Source organism: Typopeltis vanoorti, chromosome 9 (genome assembly GCF_054136105.1).
Source record: "Typopeltis vanoorti isolate ZY-2024b chromosome 9, IOZ_Tvanoo_1.0, whole genome shotgun sequence".
Lineage (NCBI taxonomy): Eukaryota > Metazoa > Arthropoda > Arachnida > Uropygi > Thelyphonidae > Typopeltis > Typopeltis vanoorti.
In genome coordinates, this window is record NC_143557.1 from 41,944,122 (window position 1) to 41,965,165 (window position 21,044).

The 21,044-nt window shown below is 35.2% G+C and overlaps 1 protein-coding gene across 1 annotated transcript in view; it reads left to right on the forward strand.

Annotated features, from left to right (window-relative positions):
- The window catches only part of Ttc30 (tetratricopeptide repeat domain 30), a 232,626-nt gene that overhangs the window by 174,011 nt on the left and 37,571 nt on the right, over positions 1 to 21,044 (forward strand). Inside the window, exons 12-13 of the mRNA XM_090397606.1 lie at positions 5,105 to 5,315; positions 11,011 to 11,082. Of these exons, the coding sequence (XP_090253732.1) occupies positions 5,105 to 5,315; positions 11,011 to 11,082 (283 nt within the window). The remainder of the gene's footprint in view (positions 1 to 5,104; positions 5,316 to 11,010; positions 11,083 to 21,044) is intronic.

Here is a 21,044-nt window from a genome sequence, read left to right on the forward strand (position 1 = left end):
AGATAACGCAATTGGTCATCCAAGTTCTCTTAATGTGAAAGTTTTATTTTTTCCACCAAATACATCGTTGCTACAACCCATAGATAGGGGCATCATCGCAACTTTCAAAGTCTATTTTCTTAAAAAGACATTCTCAAAGGCAGTAGAAACAACAATGGGAGAAAATGCGATTACGCTCCAAGAATTTTGGGGACAAAATTTTAACATTAAACACGCAATTTAAAACATTCATGACTTGTGGGAGCAAATGTCTTCTAGCTGCATGAGAGCTGTTTGGAAAGACCTTTTGCCAGAATGTGCTAATGACCTAGGTGGTTTTCAAAATCCTGTGAACAATTTGGTTGAAGAAATTCTGGCAATTGGTGAAGACCTTTTTTTGATGGTGTTAATGCAGAAGATGTTAAAGAATTATTGGATTCAAATTCAAAAGATTTGAGTGACCATGATCTTCTTGAAATTGAACAATAATGCGCATATGAATATAACGAACAAATGGAATGTGAAGATGAGGTTCCAAAGGAGATAACAATCAAAGAACTGGATGGAATATTTCGCAGTTTAGAATTGCTTAAGCAGCAAGTAACGGACATGGATCCAGATGTTAATCAAAGAATGCTTGTTTGTTGAGGTCTAGAGAGTCATTTTGCTTGCCCTCATAGAATTTATGCTGATAAGAAAAAGCTAAAACTATAAAACTATTCAAACAACTCTTGATAACTTTTTTTGATAAAAAAATTGCAGTAACTAATGTAGGTACAAGCATTTATTAAACATTTACTTTGCATTCATTTTTTATCTTTCCTAAAAGAGTACCATATAAAACGAATTATTAATACAGTAATCGATCATGGACGAATTGTAATTTTTACTATTGATTATTATATTTGATTAATACTATTTTGATATATGCGGTAACATTGAGGGATTAATTAATCGCATTAATCAAGGGATACCTGTATATAATTTCTTGGTATTTTTAATTTATACTTTTCATTACTTTTGTGAAGTGGAACAATTATACCTTCTTTCTTCTCCCTTGGAACCTGTGTTGCTTTTGCAGGACTTGTATTAAAGAGATATGTCAAGTCATTATCTACTGCCAGCATTCTATAACATTCCTTTAAGGTGTAGGTAATGACATGTCATCAAGTTCTAATGTGTTATTGTCATTAATTCCTCATATACTTCCTACTTACAAGTAAGTCATCCTCTTCCATTTTCTCCTTGAGTTTCTCATGATTTCACACTGAAACACTCTGATGAATTGTTCACTGAATAACCTCAGTTGTATGCTCGGCAGCATTCACTAGTCTACCATCTTCATCCTTTAACATCATTCTTCCTTCTTCTTGCTACATATCAGAAAAACTCTAGAATTTTTCTTGGCCCTACTAATTTCTGCTTAATAGGGGAAGGAGCAAGGACAAAAGGCCATCCCTGGAAGTTGCAAAAGGAATCATGAGCAAGAGGATGAGAAGTGGTTTTTATTTGCATGGAGGGTGGTTGAACTATGGAATGCATTGCCTGATGAATAATTAATTAGTTAAAGGAGTGGTATGATATACTTTGCATTTTTTTAGGCTGGGCCTCTCACAATGAGTCTTGTGATTCCATGGAGGTCCTGAATAATAATAATAGTAACTGCACTTTTGCTGTCCTTACTTGAGTTACCTTCATAGTCTGCTCTTTCTACTCTATATGCAACTGATTATTACCATTATTCATCTTGTGTTACCTACACTACCTTCCTCTTCTTCTAGATTTAATGCTTAATCCCTTCATTCATCCTTTTGACACCCACCTTTTTCAGCCTTTTGATCTTCAGAATGCATTCACACATTCTTTTCTTCCTCTTTTCTGTCCACTGCTGGACGAAGGCCTCCTCCAGTTCTTTTCACCTTTCTCTGTTCTTGGCAATGGTTGACCAATTTTTCCCAACACATTTTGACAGTTCATCACTCCACCTTCTTTTAGGACATTCTCGACCTCGTTTCTCTTCTTTTGGAATCCAATTTGTTACTGTAGTGGTCCATTGCACATCTTCTCTCCTTGATAGATGTTCGGCCCATTTCCATTTTAGTCGCTTATGGTGAAGAATGAATAAACGAATGAATTCACACATTAATGTTGTTAATTATCACTTGATCAGTGCCCAGGTAGCATTTATCTCCTCATTCCATGCTATTCAAAACTGTCTGTTAAGCTTCTCATAACTACTGGTCTCATAGTTCCACATATGTCCATTCCTCAGAATAGTCTTCATATGGCTGGCCACCATCCAGGTATCACATCATGGTCACTCTCACCATCTGGAAGGAAATGTGACATCTCACTCATAATCACTTCTTCCAATAAAGTGAACCAATGTGAAACTTTAGAGAAAGTTTCACATTCCAAGAGGTCAGAGTAATTATTAGAATCTCAAAAGTGATAGAAACAGCAATTGAATGCAACAGAGGTTGATGTGAAAATTTTAGTCCATGCAAATCAAATGACGATGGATGTGTTCAAGGTTTGGTATTTTCTCACATGCAATGTCAGTCTGACAAATGCATACATGCCACCCTTGTCATGGAAGGAATTGTGTAAAGTGTAGTTTGGACATATGAGGTCTTCAACTGATGTTTGCTTAGAAATAACATGCCCGTTAAGGCTAACTCCAAGTGACGCATATCATTTATATTGCTGGTAAGGAGTGGTTAAGGGTCAAAACTGTATAACTGAGAGGAGACCTCCACATAGCCTTTAAAGGAATGCAGAAAACCGACCAAGGCTTCTGACGTAATGTTCAATCCTCACCTTATGGTGCTGCATCCTATTACGTATCTACCTGAATACTGAATGAATGAAGATTGGCTGGCAATTTGGGATTTATCTGACAATATTGGCTTAAACCACAAATAAAATGATGGTACAACATGACAGAATTTCATGCTGGCTGGGACATTGCCCAGTTAAACAAGGCCCACGTTATTTTCGCTAGCAAAAAGTCAGCAGGTAGAATTGAATTGTAAGTCAGCAGCTAGAACTGAAGGAAGTACAGGAAGATCGTTTGATATTAAATCTGGTGTCAGAGAAGGATGTATGTTATCCTCTCTCTGTTATTTATTATCTGTATGGATCACATTATGAAGGAAAGTGGTATTAAACCTGATATCAAAATTGAAGATGTTAATCTCATCTCTTTACTTTATGTAGACGATGTTATACTTTTAAATAAATCCAGGACAAGTCTGCAAGGTTCCCTGACTAAATTGAATAACTGTTGTAATAAATTTGGCATGAAAATCAGCAATAACAATGAAAATAGGCAGAAACATTGAAAATATCATCTGCATTATGAATGGAGAACCTATAGAACAAGAAAAACATTTTAGCTACTTAGGCACAATTTTTTATGTAGATCGTTAATTAAATATGGAAATAGACAACAGAATCAACAAAGCTGGTGTAATAGGAAGTCAACTGAATAAATTTATATGGAATAAAAGAGAAATTAGTCAAAACACTAAAGTAGCTGTATACAAGACAGTGTTCAAACCAACTTTAACTTATGGATCTGAGAGCTGGGTCAGAAGTAAAACACTTGACCAAAGACTAGAGACTGCAGATATGAGAGTCCTGAGAAAGATTAGGGGGGCACAAAGAGATGGCATCAATGGCAATATCATATTAAAAATAAGGATGTTAGGAAAGAACTGTTGGCATCCACGAATGTGTTAGCAGAGCTAATCTCGAGTGGCATGGTCACTTAAAAAGAATTGAAGAGTAAAGGTTAGCAAAAACAAGTGTTCTCTTCCAGGTTGGCAGGAAAAAGGCCCAGAGGAAGACCAAGATATAGGTGAATTGATATAGTAAAAAGTGCATTAGAAGACAGAAATAGGACTGATAATGGAGTCTTGACAGATAACAGATTGATCTGGAGGAAAATTGTTGATAGGAAATTAGTAATGATGTAAACTCTTCATGCAGTATTACCATACTATCATGTAAACCACCTGAGGGTACATGTCAGGAAATTGATGATGATGATAAGGTCATGAATATTGGTGAAATGGATATGATTTTTTTTTTTTGCGATTTTTATTAATATTGGGTATACAGCCTTGTATAACGCAGTACTTATACAATGCAGTTTCGATATAACACAGTCTACAAATTGTAGTAACCCCTTTCGAGTCATCAGAATTCAAGGAGAACCGGCATTCCAGTCCAGAACTCGGGGGTGCCGTAGGTGTCAGGGAGGCAGAGCTCCCCCCCTCCAATAAGATCGACACTGATAATCAGTTCGGTAGATTCCTTTTAAACAGATAAATGAAGGCAAAATAGTTCTTGGCAGATTAGGTGTCTTTCAAGTGCAGTTGATTCTCTCTCAATGTAGTAAACATCATTATAATTAGTACACTATAACACTACTGAAAATTCCAGACCAAAGCTACGATACGTGGAAATCATAGTAATGTCATGATAAAAAAAGTCACTATACCAAATTATTGACTGTAATAAACTATTCATGTGGTCCCTATGAATTTGCTATAATGAGAGTTGATTTTTTAACGATACTTGTGATCGTGTGTGAATGATCAGTTGTTCATATTCCACTTTGTTTTTTAAAACTATTCCAATGTAGCCACTGAAGATGGTCTGTAATATTCAGACTGAAATATTTGGCAAATTAAACATTATTCTTGTGTTAATGTGTATATATTTCTAATAATGAGAGTTGACTGTATAGTGTGACACCAAGGCAGTCTTTATAAAACATTCCTGGACAAAAGGTATTTATTCTCTTTTTCGAAATTGTACCAACCATTATATACTTTTACTGGTTAAAATAAGATTTCTTATTTATTCTGTTGTGAAAATGGGATTATTAACCTTGGAGATACTTTTAATATATATTAATTTTTACAAAAGTAATAAACTTTAAAATAAATAGAATCATTCTCTCATTTGAAGAAGTAAGTTATTGGGTGACATTCTGTATTCAGTAATTATAAAATTTGCATAATGTATATACGTATACACATTTATGTTGCATCAGATTTCATTATATATTATTTATAAGATTATAGATTTATTACATATTTTTCTTTCTTTACAGATATATTCCTGTGTTAATGGCACAAGCTAAAATCTATTGGGATATGGAAAATTATCAACAGGTAGAGAAAGTGTTTCGTAAGTCAGTGGAGTTCTGCAATGACCATGATGTATGGAAACTGAATGTGGCTCATGTGCTGTTCATGCAAGAAAATAAATTTAAAGAAGCAACAGGATTTTATGAACCAATTGTTAAAAAGAATTATGATAAGGTATAAAACACTGCTTTGTAATGTTATGTAATTGTCTAGAAACTCTATACAGTATATTAAAATAGGATTTTTTGCTCATCTCTGTCTGTACATGTTAATTATTATGTCAAAGCCTAACAGTATTTCAGGTCATCGTCGTCGTCATCACATTCCTGATTTGCACTCTCAAGGAGTGTATAGGATATTATGATATTATTTCATGAAAAATTTATACCATAACTAACTTTCTGTCAACAGTTTTCTTCAAAATTAATCTGTTATCTATCAGGACTTCAATATTATCAGATCTTATATTTCATTCTTCTAAGGCTGAGGTTAGCTCTGCTCACCCTCCTAAATATTAATAATGTCAAGTTACTTCGTAATCTTCATGTTTAATATGATTCTACCATTAATGTCATCTGTTCACTCCTCTAATTTTTCTCAGAACTCTCTTATCTGTGGTCTCTAGTATTTGATCAAGTGCATCAAGTACTTTACTTCTAACCCAACTCTCTGATCCATAACTTAAAACTGATGCTTGCCCCCATCGCTCTACTTGATATTGCCTGCCATTCGTGAAGATTAGTTTTGCAATTGTTGAATGCTATAGCTATGCCTTCTTTTCTCTGATCATTACTGCCTGAATACTACATATTATATTTGTTTCTTAGAAGAACCTTACCTGTTTTTGTCTTCATCGTTGTTTCAATAACACCTATGAAGTTGATCTGGTACTTATCCAATTCTTCTGATAGTTCCATTTCTATTCCATTGATGCTACTTGTATTGATGGTGCCAATCTTCCAATTGTACTAATGTTGAGTTGAAGTTCGTTCCATTAGCCAACTTTTTTACTGTTTGCCTTCGTATTCTGATGAAAATGATGGGAGCGTTGATGCCTCAGCATCATGAAATTCCATGATGTTATATCATCATTTGATTTTGGTTTAAGTCAAATAAGAATACAGTTTGGTCAACTAAATTCCAAATTTCTAGTCCATTTCATTCATTCAATATCCGGGTAAATATCTCCTAATGATGTGAAGGAATGTGGAGAACACGAAGACCTCCCAGTTATCCAGCTTTGACCCTTAAGCAACCGACCTTTCCAAGAGTCCAACTCTGTTATATACGAAAAATCATACCACTGTATACCTGAATATATTGTCCTTGTCACCATGAATGCATTGAATCAAACACTAAATAATGAATTTAAATATCTTATGTAAACAAGCACATCAGCATATGTTTTAGTTCTTTTGCTAAAAAGGAATTTGTTATTATTATTTTCTTGTCCAATTTTTCACATATTGGTCCTTAGAGGATGATTAAGTTCTTCATCTCAAGTAATCAGGAAAGCTCTCCTTTTGACTTATTAAATTGTTTCACTTTTCTTTTCTTGTATTTTTTTCTGAGATGAAAATACTGCTCAAATAACTGTGTAATCCTTCCAAAAAATCTTTATAATAAAAAAATGGTTTAAAACATTCAAAAGAATCCTTGACAGATCTACACGCATAAAAAAAACCAAGAATCCTCCCTTATATAATCTGTCACATACATATATACACACACACACACACGCACGCACGATAAAAAGATATTGCATTAACATAGAATGAAAGTTGTTTTCTCCTCTCCAAATGAAATCTCTAGTCTCCTTCAACCTCCAAAACCTTCCCATTCACCACTCAAAAAACCAGGAGTATATAAGATCACTTGTTTGTGTGGAATTTCTTATGTGGGACATATAGGTCATTCAGGAGAGATAAGCACATCAAGGACATGGAGAAAAAAAACAAGGCCTAGCAGCACATGTAACAGACAAAATATAAAGTTCTCTGGCAGTATATAAAAGTGGCTTACGTTGACTACAATTTCTTCATTCAGAGTCATTAGAAATGTCAAAAAAAAAATAAAATAAACATCGAACACCTGATACTTGCTGATTCTTGGACACTCTTCTCATCATTCAATTAGCCATCATCAATTAATAAAGTGTTCTTGAAATTTCTTCCACATCATTTTGACCACCATTTTGCATCTTTCTCTCATTAATGTATACCAAGATTATGTTACTAATAAATTTTAATACTATCACCTGTCATTGTCCTGGTGTTGTACCACCTTACCCCAGTCCTGAAGGTACTTTCAGGCACAAACTTTGTTTGCTCACACTTGGATAAAGGATTAAACTAAATTTATTATAAACATCATTATGGTGAGTACTATAACAAATTACTCGAAAGTCCTGGCCAAAATCTCATAATCTGAAAGCTATATTAAGGGAAGTTCACTATAGCAATCTTATTGTTGTTGTTGTTGTACAGGCACCTCCATGGAGTCCGAAGACTCATCGTGAGAGACCCAAACTATCCACACAATCTATCATACCTTTCCTTTGAAACCCATCAGCAGACAAAGCATTCACAACTGACTCTGGCAGCCCATTCCACTCATTCACTGCTCTCCAAGAAAAAAATCTATCCTCATAGGGAACATTCCACAGACCGCTCACCATCTTCGTCCCTCACCTCCACCACTTCCTCATCCCCAAGAAACCCAGTAGAACAGACCTGATCCCAGTAATCCAGATGTGGACATATCAAGACCTTATAAAGTGGAATAATAACTTTCTTCTTATTATTATTATTATCTCAAGGCCACATGGAGTCAAAGACTCATCTAGGAGGTCCTTTTGTCATACATAAAGCTCATCATAGCATGTCTTAAACACACTCAGATTCCCTGCAGACACACACCACTGGCTTCTCACTCCCCTACTCATGCCCTCCTTATACAGCTTCCAGGGATGACCTCTGGTTCTCGCCTGATCTCTCACCATTTGCTGTGAAACCTCTCCAATAATCTTGTAACAATCTCTTACTAATTTGTAGGTCTCTATCATATCACTCCTCTTCCTCATATCCACTAGACTCTGTAAATTGTATCTTCTCAACCTTTTATCTCTTCTTGTTAGTGTATCTTCTTAGTGTATTCTTCAATAGTCAAGTAATCTTATAAGCTACTTTAGCAACCATAGCAATATGTCCTCTGAACTTTAACTCTCTGTCTACCACCATCCTTTAATCTCTAGTTTCATCTATTTCCTGGAGTACAGTTCCATCAATGTGGTACACAGCTTGTAATCTATTTATCCCAAAATGCATAACTTTACATTTCTCCACATTAAACTGTGGAGAATTGTAAAGGAACATAATCAGATTTTGTACATACTGACAGCCATTAAATCATCCTGCAAGCTCTCCAAATCTCCATTATTAACTATTACTCTGCCTAATTTCACATCATCAGCAAACAACTGAATATTTCCTTTCAGATTATTTCTTATATCATAATGTACAAATTAAACAGTAGTGGTCCCAGCACTGAACCTTGCAACACACCCCTAGTCACATGTTTTCCTCTTGATTCTGCCCCTCCATATATCACTTTTTAGTATCCAGACATCCTTTTAATACACATCCTCTTATCCGCATAACCATGTCGTATCCATCCCCATTCGTTCTAATTTGCATAGAGTTCCATTTGGCATTCTGTTAATGCCTTTGCAAAATCCAGCAGAATCATCGCATAGCCATTTATTTCCTATATCATTTATGTGCAAATTAAACAGTATTGTTTTACTGTATAATGTAAACTATTTCTCTAGTCTCTTTGAATTTGCTATCATATTGTCTTTACTGTTTGTTATATATATATATATATATATTTATTTATTTATACAGGGTAGCCATAATTAAACTTCCCTATTCAGAGCCTTATGTGGCTTGATCTAACAACCAGAATATCACCAAATTTGGTAAGGAGACTAAACAAGACATAGAAGTATTCTGTGAAAAAAAAAAAAAAAAGTTCAAAAAGTCACTGATAGGAGGTATTATGGTGCTGTTATAGCCCAGGAAGCCAAACATTTGCATAAAACAAAGCTGAACACTTGTTTTGCTGGCTTCATGCATTTCTATTAATGGTAATGTTCAACATGTGGCTCACTTTTACCATAAAGCACATTACTTTAAAGTTTTTTTTACCGTAACGAGTGCAATGCATCAGTCACTCTTCATGAGTTTAGAACCTGCCAGAACTTGCATAAGATCCTCTGTCAGCTAAAACAGTTAGATCGATGATTCGGAAGTTTGAAGAAACAGTCTCATTGGAAGTTCGACCTGGCAGAGGATGGAAACCAGTGCCATCACAAGTAATTGAAGAAGTTGCAAGTGATTGTCGAGCGATCACATGAAAATGTTGCTGGTAGTAGCAGTGCCCATGGAGTAGCAAGACAGATATGCCTTATTTCACAATATGGAATAAGGCATACAAGATCAGCAGCTGGTGCACAATGATTATGATAAGTGGCTGACATTTGCTTTGACATTTCTGGTAGCGATTGGAAGTCAACGATGCTTGGCCTTGGAAATTCTGTTGGGAGATGAAGCTCATTTTTATCTTAATGGGACTGTTAACACCCAGAATTGTTGAATTTGGGTTTCTGAATCACCTCAGGAACTCCAAACTTGGTGTGGCTTCGCAGCAGATTTTATAATAGGGTCATTCGTTTTTCAGGACATCACTCCAACAGGACCAGTAACTTGTTCCATTACTGCATGGAAATATTGCAATATGCTGAACAGAGTCATCATTCCACAACTTCAGCAATGATGATGTCTGGACAACACCATTTTTATGCAAGATGGAGCACCTCCCTGCATTGCACAACCAGTGCAGCAACTTCTACAGCATCACTTCATAGAAGAAAGAGTGATTTGTCGCTTCTTTCCAATTGCATGACCACCTTGCTCCCCTGATATTACTTGATGCAGTTTTTGGTTGTAGGGTTACCTGAAGCCAATGTCTATTGTGGCAGTGTCTCAAACTTGGCAGCCTTAAAGGACAACATATTATAGACTGTGATGAACATTCCTTTGTATGTGTGTTCTGCTGTTGAGAATGCTGTGTACAAGATGCAGTTTCTAGTCCACAAGAACAGTGGCCACATTGAACAAGTTCCTCTTTCACATGAGTAAACTCAATGTACTTGAGTTGTGCAACAGGTTTGTGACATCACTGACGCTCCAGTAACTATAATATCATAATTACTGAGCTAAATTAAATTGATATTAAATGTTTTATTGCTGTGTTATCATAAGTGCAACACATAAAGGTAATATTTTATTTCACTTTAGTTTCTCTGTTTTAATGCCTTTTTTTACATTGTACAGTGTCATATTCCCTTTATTGTTGACTTTTAGAACTAAAATTTTTTTTTCATGGAATCCGGATTATTCTCCCTACTAAATTTGATGACATTCCAGTTGTTAGATCAAGCTCCATTAGGCTCTGAATGGGGGAACTTTAATTATGCCTACCTTGTGTGTGTGTGTATTGTGAGTTACCTGATATCTCACCCCCCCCCTCATTCAGCAGGGGGAAGTTAGTTATTTGGAATGATCTGATGTTAGGTCAGAGTTAAGTATTCAGATGATAGTAAATGTCCAGATAACTGACAGTAGAATGATTAACCTCTCAGATGTTAGATAACGATTGCATTACAAAGATTGAATTATGGGTGTTAGTTTAGGTTTGGAAAGGTTAAGATAACTAGAAGGTTGGACATTAGGATGATGTAACTCACTATACCAATAATTTATATCAAATTATATTAATTAATAATTTATTTTAAATTCTTGTTTAGATCTTGCATGTCAGTGCAATAGTCTTGGCTAATCTCTGTGTTTCCTACATAATGACTAGTCAGAATGAAGAGGTAAGTTTTGTTTATTAGCATATTTAATATACACCCTCTGTCCAAAAAGAAACCGAACTTTTCGAAAATAGAACAAACCAGTGGCACCACCTGTTGTATCTTTTTGTTGTCGAAAGCGGCAACCTTCATTAGTGTTGTTTCAACTGTTTATGACATCTGTTTCATTAGAAGTCGAGTTATAGTGCCAAGAGTGACAGTGCGTTTTGATGAACGGTCGGAAAATGAGTTTCAAACAGAGAGCTGCGATTGACTTTTGTGTTAAACTTGTAAATGTTTTACCAAAATGCATCAAATGCTTCAAAAAGCATACGGTGATGAATGTTTATCCCGTACTCAAGTTTACAAGTGGTTTAAGCGATTTCAAAGTGGTCTTGAGACGCTTGAGGACGACGAAAAGCCAGGCCATCCAAAAACTGGACTGAGTGAAGTTAACAACCAAAAAGTGCGTGATTTCATCAAAGAAAACCCGAAATCGTCCATGAGATTGATTGAAGATGAATTGGGGATTCCAAAATCAACTGTGCACAACATTTTGACCGAGAGTTTGGGCCTTCATAAATTGAATTCGTGATTTGTTCCCCACAAGTTGACCAAAAAATGTATCGAATTGAACACTGCAAGGACCCCATTAAAACCACTCATAAGGACTCAAACTTCCTTGAAACGATCGTTACTAGTGAGGAAACGATCGTTTTGAGTATTAGCCCAAAACAAAGTGCCAGACTGTTGAGTGGCATCCAAATTGATGTTTTGAGTAATAGCCCAAAACAAAGCGCCAGACTGTTGAGTGGAGACCACCAGAAGAGTGGCATCCAAAAAAAAGTCACTTGGAGAAGTCAAAAGTAAAGACAATGCTGATTTGTTTCTACAATTCCAATGGCATTTTCCACAGAATTCATTCCGCCTGGCCAGACGATCAATGGTGAGTTTTATCTTGAAGTTTTGAAGCGATTGATAGCAAGAATTCATCGTGTACAGCATGAATATCGTGACAACCGACCATTCGTCAAAACACACTGTCACTCTTGCCACTATAACTCGGCTTCTAATGAAACATATGTCATAAACAGTTGACACAACGCTAATGAAGGTTGCTGCTTTCGACAACAAAAAGATACAACAGGTGACGCCACTAGTTTCTTCTTTTTTCAAAAAGTTCGGTTTCTTTTTGGACAGAGGGTGTATAAGAATTCATTGGTACTGAATGTCATATGATTTAGATTTAATAGTTTGGATGTCGCATCCTGAGCCTTTTCATATGTTAAAATATGTTAAAGGAAAAAAATTATAATAACATAAAATATTTTGCTTGCTGTATGCTGGCGTACACCAAGTGCCAGTTTATTTGGTACATTCCCATCATTCCTGGACTCTACTGCTTCATCCAGTGTCACAGTTTACATTATATTATCTCAGCAGTTAAACAGGAAACCCTACTCTTACACACACTCTTTCAGCAGGTACTGAAGAACAGTGTGCATATGCCAGCTGGTTCTTTCATTGATGCAATGAGTTTTTTCCTAGTTATCCTAATATGATATTTCTGTAACACCTAATTTGCTTTTGTCGACTTGGGTGTATATGAGAAAATGTTCTTGGTCACTTGCAGTCCAAAGACATCTTTACACTCTTCTCTGTGCCAAAACTTGAAGTACCTTTAGAAGTGCAGCCCTAATACAAAATTTGTATTGCTAAGCAATTAAGACCTCACTGTATAGGTGTTTGATGTATACTGTTTTTTTTCTGTTAACTGCATTTTCAGTCTTATTCTGGGTGGACAGTCCTTATAACAGAAAACTTATGCAATGAGGTGGTATTGTGTACTTTTATGAGGTGTGGAATTCATGCCATGGCATAATAGAATGAAGGAGACAGCTGTAGAATAATAATTCAATTGGATATCATTTAACTGATATTTTTAGTTAGTGCTGAAGAAAATGCTGTTTCCTGAAATCCTAATTTGTAATTTGTTCATCTGTGCATTATTGATACATAAATTAGGACTTTAAAGTGCCATTCATTGTTGTTGTGTTAAGTGATATGGTCTGCTACCATAGTAGATGAGTAGTGGGATTGAATGCATTTTCCGATTCAGTCTATTCTGATAATAGAATTCTTCCACTCTGGACAAAGTATGCCATTTTTCCTGAGCAAGGAATTTTGCTGACATGATGTAAAGGTATAGTTGTTCTTTAGTGAAATGGATTAGAGCAGCTGGTTTCATGTGTGGTTTGCAGATTGACATTATTTGATGTCTCTGAGCTTCTCAGGGTGCTTCTCACTGCTGCTTGTTGTTCAGGAGTGTCTTTGGTATATTGTGATGACTATTGAAATACTGTAATTGAGGTTCTAGTGAGGATATTGAAGAACATTCAGTATTTGCTCTGTGATGAGGTGCCATTGGCCAATAAATTTTGGGAATATGATTAAGCTAGAGTTAGGTGATCAGAACAGATAGTTCCAGTCATATCTTCTGGTATCTTTTGATCAAAATGTTACAAAAGATGATTGTTAGTGTATATACTTACCCATGTAGGGGTAGGTTTTTCCTATACACTGAGAAAGACATAGAGTCATTTATCTAATTCATGATCAGAGGAGTGGATAGAATAGATATTGTTTCTTTTTTTTTTTTTTCAATACTGTTCTGATCTTGACGTACTTGATATATTTTAAATGCATGAAAAAAAAACTGTATCAACTTTTCTTCTGTGTATTTTATTCCTTAGCACATCCTCATGGTTGTGCTGTTGCATGTTTCCTCATCCTATTGACTTTATCATTATATAGTAGACATAATTCAACTATATATTTTCTTCTTATTTTCTGAATAGTTTAACTCTTTAACTTTAACACAAACAGAAATCTGAAACCGAATTATAAATAAACTTTTTTTCTATTCATATTGCACACAGATTTGTTTTCCACTCTTAGAACCCTGATGACTGTTTATGACAAGATAGTTAATCCTATTGGTATTGTCTGATATGTCTTTAAATTGCATGTATTCTTTTGGCTAGTTTTTGTTGTTTTGCTGGATGAAAAGCTTGAGTATCCAGGAAGAAAAATTCCTCTACCTCTGGCTAATTCATTGAAAATTCCTGATAAAAGTTCTTTGCATCCTAGATGGGATTTGAACCTTGTTCTTTCCAATAAAAGGACATTGTTGATACTGACTGAGCCAGAGGCTCTCTCTCTCTCTCTATATATATATATATACTTTTTTTTTTTTACTAAATAGCTTAAGGAAATTACAATGTATACTAGGATATACATTAAAATATATTTTAATACACTTCCAATATTTCGGCAATGTCACGTTGCCATTTTCACAGGAACTTAAAAACAAGACACGTGCACGCACGCACAACAAACAGTGAATGAGGATGAAGCAGGAAGCTATTCTTTTTCCTAAAAGTCCTGATGGTGCCCCCTAGTGGGCAATGTTGGTATTCTTGGGCGATTGGGCTGAAGGTCTTCTGATGTAGGTTTCCCAAATTTGGGGCAATCTCATGCAACCAAATTTGTTGAGGTTTGGATTGTTTCTTAGGGCTGAGGCTGATTCCACGAAAAGCCTTTCGTATTTGAATTTACTATGGTGTATTATCGTGGCTTTCTTCCACTGTATTCTATGGCAGGTATCCAGCACATGGTCTGCAAGACCAGAGTGGCTGTATTGGTGAAACCAGATGTAGTTCTTGTGTTCTGAAATTCTGATATTAGCTGTCCTGCCTGTTTGGCCAAAGTAGGACAGCTTACAGCTGCAAGGACCTGGTATACACAAGGTAGGTCTAGGGGGAAGGGGAGGTCGGTCCTTAGTAGAGCAGATAAGGGATGCCAATTTTTAAATGGTCTGTAACAAGAAGTTAAGTCATGTTTTTTTAGGATTTTTGTAATTTTTTCCGAGGTGCCTCGGATAAGGGTGTGGTGATGGATTTAGAGTAATCCTTGTTGTGAGGTAGGGGGTTGTGGTTTATTGGTTTCAATATTTTTTGGATTTTTATGGGGGGGTAGCCAATGGCTGAGAAAGTGTTGGGAATGTGGTTTAGTTCTGTGGTTATGGCATTGTCATTTGAACAGATAAGTTTAGCCCTGTTGTGTAGTGTCTTAATGACTCCATATTGTTGTGTGTGTGGGGGGGGGATTGTTGGTGAATGTATCTGCCTGTATGGGTGGGTTTTCTATAGACTGAGAAAACCAAGGTTCCATCAGGCTGGCGGGTGACTAGTGTGTCTAAGAGAGGAAGGCAGTTATTTTTTTTTTTCTTCCAGGGTGAATTTGATTCTGGGGTGTTGGTTGTTTAAGTGTGTTAGGAAGGAGAGGAGTGCATCAGAGCCATGTGGCCAAATAGCGAACACATCATCAATATAGCGAAGCCATATGGTTGGTTTTTGTGGGGAAGAGTTTAAGGCTTTCTCTTCAAAAGTCTCCATATAAAAGTTGGCCAAGGGTGGGGAGAGAGTGGAGAACCCATGGCTGTCCCCTCGATTTGTTTGTAGAATTTTGTAAAAATTTGTATATCCTAGTATACGTTGTAATTTCCTTAAGCTATTTAGTAAAAATGCATAACCAACGTCTAAGCCTTTCCACGAGAATATATGTATACTGTCTACCAAAGTTGTCCAGGCACTTCAGCAGTTTCAAGTTGATACCAGCAAGTAAACTCTTATATTGGGTATCTCAACCTTTGGTTTTGATCGCCTCCTGCACCCTTTTGAGAGAGGCTTTACCAATATGCGGCAGATGTCGGGGGAATTTGTCTCTATTACTCCATCAAAGTAGCACCGAGTTCAGCAGATCGATGCTGCTCCAATTCATCCCACAGGATGAATTGGAGCAGCACAATTCGATGGGATTGAGATCAGGACTCTGTGCAGGCCAGGGCAGCTGTTTAACACCCATCTCTTCATACCATTCCATAACAGCTCTGTGGGTTAATCTGTTGGGGTTAATCATGCAGTTTTGTGGCATGGGGTATTATCATCTTGATAGTATTGATAGATAGATAGGGTCCATTCCATAAAAACTCCACAGTGGAGTCAGCACCTGATTATTCAGAATACCAAGGTACTGAGCTGCCTTCATGGAACCACAGACAATGACCAGTGGTCCAACTCCAAATCAGCTGAATGCACCCCACACCATTACTTCTCCACCATTAAACTTTATTATGGGTACAACCAGTGGTGAGCTATGGAAATTTTAACAAGGGCTCGCATCGTTGAGAAAAAAAAAAAAAAAAAAAAAAAACACCAACGCCATCTATCACCGACCACCACCACTAGTATTTCCAGAGACAATCACAAGCATCCATTCCCACGGCAGGATGTTTGTGAACACTAATGGATGTTCGTGGGATGTTTATAAACAAAATAAATTTGTTTTGTTTGCGATAGAAGTTTTTATGACAAACAATCTATAAATAATACATAAATATTATCTAAACACAATAATATTGAAATACGTTATATTTCTCTTTTGTTTTTATACGTCAAGTGATAATCGACGGTACCAATCAAGGGACATTATTTTATAGTCCCATTTATTTATATGAGGCTACCAAAAGTGCATTCTTATTTGTAAAATGGTAGTAACAGTAACTGTAATATTTTATTTAATAAAATCACTTTCAAAACTATGAGGCGATTTTACATGAAAAAAAAAAAAAACTCACTGTCTGGTGCACATTTACCCAGAAAAAACTCTCTCCTTTACAGGTTAACATTCACAAACAATTACTTTAAGGAAATACTTACGACAACAGCTGCCACACCTTATTTCCTCCTTCACATCTTGTGTTCTTCTAGGAGGATCTATAGCCAAGCGATGATTTTCTAGAAAAAATTGACATAGGAATTCCGATTAAATTTATTCAAGGGTTTCCCATTTATACATATTGCCATTAAATCCAAAATATGTTATAGTGAGAGAAGATCTCTTCATTGTTATGATGTTATTCATCACACTAAAAGCTCGTTCAGCTTCAGCGCTGCAAACTGCAATTGTTGCCATAATCGCTTTGACTTTTTTCGCCATGCTGGGAATTTCGTTTTGTAACTTTCCAGTCAAAGCCATTTCCACTAAATCTCTAAAATCATTGATTTTAATTTCATGTTTCAGAATAAAATTTAAAGATCTTATCTTTTTTTTTTCCTTCTAACCATGGACACATAACTTCTTCCATACTCCGTGTTTCAGGATAACGTACATTTTAAATGTTTTTGAGTTCTTCCAAATCCTCATAATTTTCATTTTTAAGTTTAAAATTTCTTTGCTGCATTAATCTATCCTTTAAAGACATTATAAGAGAGTTTAGTAATGTTTCTCGCGGTAGTTTGTGAAATCTGATTTTCCTTTCAGTTGCTATTCCTTCAAATTGTTTTGATTTTAACGTGGTATCAATTTTAGATTCACAAGAACCTATAGAATTTTTAAAATCATTAATTGCATTAATTGTTCAAATGATTAAGGAGTTAGCCCTTATAATACTTATATTCGACTTTGTAGAGCTTCTGACAGATATGATAATTCCTGTAGGATATCGATCATTAATGCTAGATCTTTTAAAAATTCAAATTGAGAAGTCTGTTTAAAAAGCCCTTATATATATCGTTCAATGCAAAATGCTTGCATAAAGCTGAGTAATTTCCCCACACAGCAAGAGCCGTTCGTAAACTGCAAACTGCTCATCTTGCTCCAAACACAAGGCCGATCTTTAAAATTTCGATACCAAGGTCTTTTGCAATCGTATTTAATTATTGTTGATGTTTTGGTGATTGATGATTAAAAGCATATAATTTATCCATAAATATTTCGAAATGATTTATTTCTTTAATGTTTTTAATAGAATTGTTTAATGCTAATTGTAAACGATGAGCTACGCAATGCCAAATCACAATGTTGGGAAATTTTTGTAGAAGTTTGATTGCAACACCTGATTTGTTTCCTGGCATTATACTAGCTCCATCAGACCAAAATGCAATGAAATGATTTTTTAAATTATCAGAAAATCCATATGAATTTAAAGTAGCATGTATACATTCAGTGGTGGTATTTTCTAGTTCTGCAAGATCTACAAAAATCATACATGGTTCAGTGAGCTCAACTTGTATGTGAATAACTAAAACAATTTTTTTGTATAATAGCAGACGAATTGACAACATTATCGATTCGTGTGCTATTTTAGAAATTTTGCATTTTTTTTTCTATTATTATGGAGAATATTTCCAATTTTATTTGTTTAGAAATATGTTCAACTATTCTAATTCATGAGAATCTAGAATTCGATGATAATCCTAGATCAATACCATTTTTAATTTGGAGCTCGATTAAATCTTGCAAATCACACATTGGCTGGTTTCTCTTCAAACTATAAACAGAATTAAGCATTTTTGAAGTTATCAAAATTTCTTTTTCATTTAGTTTGTCAATTAAATTTGGTAATATAGATTTGCTACATTCTTCATTTATTTTTATGATTTTATTATGAGCAAATGATTCATTATGTTTGGATAACTTTTTATGCAAACATGCGGCTCTTGAGTCTGTAGTGTTTCCATTCAGTTCCATTTTCATTTCTATCCATTTGTTACAGCATTGCTTTCTCTATATTTTACTTTATTCTGTGTCTAATTAGACTGCTACCTAATCTACTGTTGTGCCTCTTAAATATTAATTCAGTACTATTTCCTTTTTGGATACTGGCAAAATTTATTTTTATGCTGCGCCAGTTAATATCCTATAACAGAAGAGACTCTTGTTCAGGGAAACAATTTCTAAATTCAAAATGGATACACACAATAATTAATTTTACACTAGCGCCGAGCAGATTCAGTTAGCAGTTGTGACCTGAATCTCACTTAAACTACAATACCTAAATTCCTTCCTGCCAAAAAAAGGTTCTATTTCATAAGTGGTGGTTTGAATTCGTAATCAGGCATCAACTCAGGTATGAGGTACAAAACATATTTATTGGAAAAGCACAAAACATTTACAGTTAAGAAAATTCAATTATTCATTAAAACAAAAAAAAACTCACACTAAGTTAAGGTTCATACTAAATCACAACTAAGTAAGCTAAATCTTTCAATTACGAAAAGATAAGATTAAGTGTATGCATAACACTACCAGGTTATATTTCTTTTTCACAAATCATTCATTGAATACACATTAAACACTTTCATTAATACTCTATCAATAGCTGTCTTATTTCTAAATTTCATTAGTCAAGCCTAGTCATTCACAATCAAATCAAAATACCGCCTATCAACATTTATTCTTTGTTCTACGGGGTATAACCAATTCAATCAAATGCTCACTTAAAAGTTTTCCAGAAGGTGTCCTTAGCTTACATTATACACAAAATTCTCTTTCTTTAAAGCTGTCTTAACATAGAATGAAATTCTTTACATTACCGGGTCCTTTCTGATCATCTTGGCGCTATCACATGTAGATCTGGGTTACCTTCCTGTATAGTTATCGGCTGGCAATGCACTATGCTGTCCCTGAATCACTTCCGGACTTTGGCGTGTCTTCTACCGCTCCACAGGAAACTTGATCCGTTCTCTTCGATGGGACTTTTTTCGAGGGCTCGATTCTGCATAGGCCGTCATGTCACGATCAGCTTCTCTTGGAAATCCTCAAGCATTCTCAGGAAAAGGCCTTGTCGTCCTACATCATTGTAATTGACCCACCGCTCTCTCATGAATCACCCGACATACCTTCCAAGACTAGAATCCAGGCACCAAAGAAGAAGAAAAAGCCCTGCAATATGGCGCACATTGTCCTTTATTCACCCTTTCGTGCGCCCTCTATTCGATGTGTCTTTTACCGCACGAACCTCACAGTTCATGCCCCTTGGGTGATCCCACACTCCCCCTAATCTGTTAGGTTACCATATTCCAGTTAGTCACTCTGACGTCACTTTCTGCGTAGGTACAGCCTCCGGCGCTACGCTCGACTCATACAGATTACATACGATTATTTTGGATTACTACTTATTATCTGTCTGGAAATTTCATAATGTACTAGACAGCTTAATGGGATTTACAAATAATTTAACAATTCCCTTACACAATTCTCACTATCCCAATACAAAATTCTCTGCTTCTGAATTCAGTTACACAGGAATAAACTTCAGTATATAGCATATATAGAATACATATTATCACATGACACAAGGAAAGTTTCATAATTATGTGCTGATGTGCAGGTATCTCCTTAATTAATAATATTTAGCTTGTTAAATCCTGAATAAAGAATTTGCTTGTAAAGTTCTCCATTCAGGATCTAACACATTCCTTTGATGATTTGATGATAAAACAACTTTTTTCTCCTTCAACACTTAAGGTTTTTATATTTTGAGCAAACACGACATCCTAATTTACCATTTTTAACTTCTAACCAATTATACTGCGTTTTGAAATATGATGCTTGCTTCTCATTCTAGCAGTCAGGTAAATTATTTTCTTTTTTCTCCTCCAACTTTTTGCATATTCATTGAATCAATGTGCGTATTATCTTCAAACTTCATCTTTGACTTCATTTTCAACAGCAGTAGAATCACTTTTCATTTTTTTTTTCTCCAAAAAATTTAATATAATAAATTTCACTGTCTTTTCATGTTTCATGGGTAAAAATACTTTTACAATTATAAAAATAAAATTTGCTGAATCTACAGTTTTTAAATTTATTATTATTTTTATATTTTAAACACAAACAATTGTTATATATCAGTGTACTGATGTATAACGATTGTCTAGTGGTTTTACCATACGATTGCATATTTATTTTCAAACTTTCGTTATAGAGGAATTGAAACAATAATTCCAAATAATCTCTATGCTGCCGAATAGACTAATTTTTGTTAGGTTACCGAATGAGTTTGTGGCTTAATATATTTAAAAAAATTATGGTTTTTTTTTTTTTTTGAAATAAAAAGTAAAGAAGAAGAACAAGGGGCT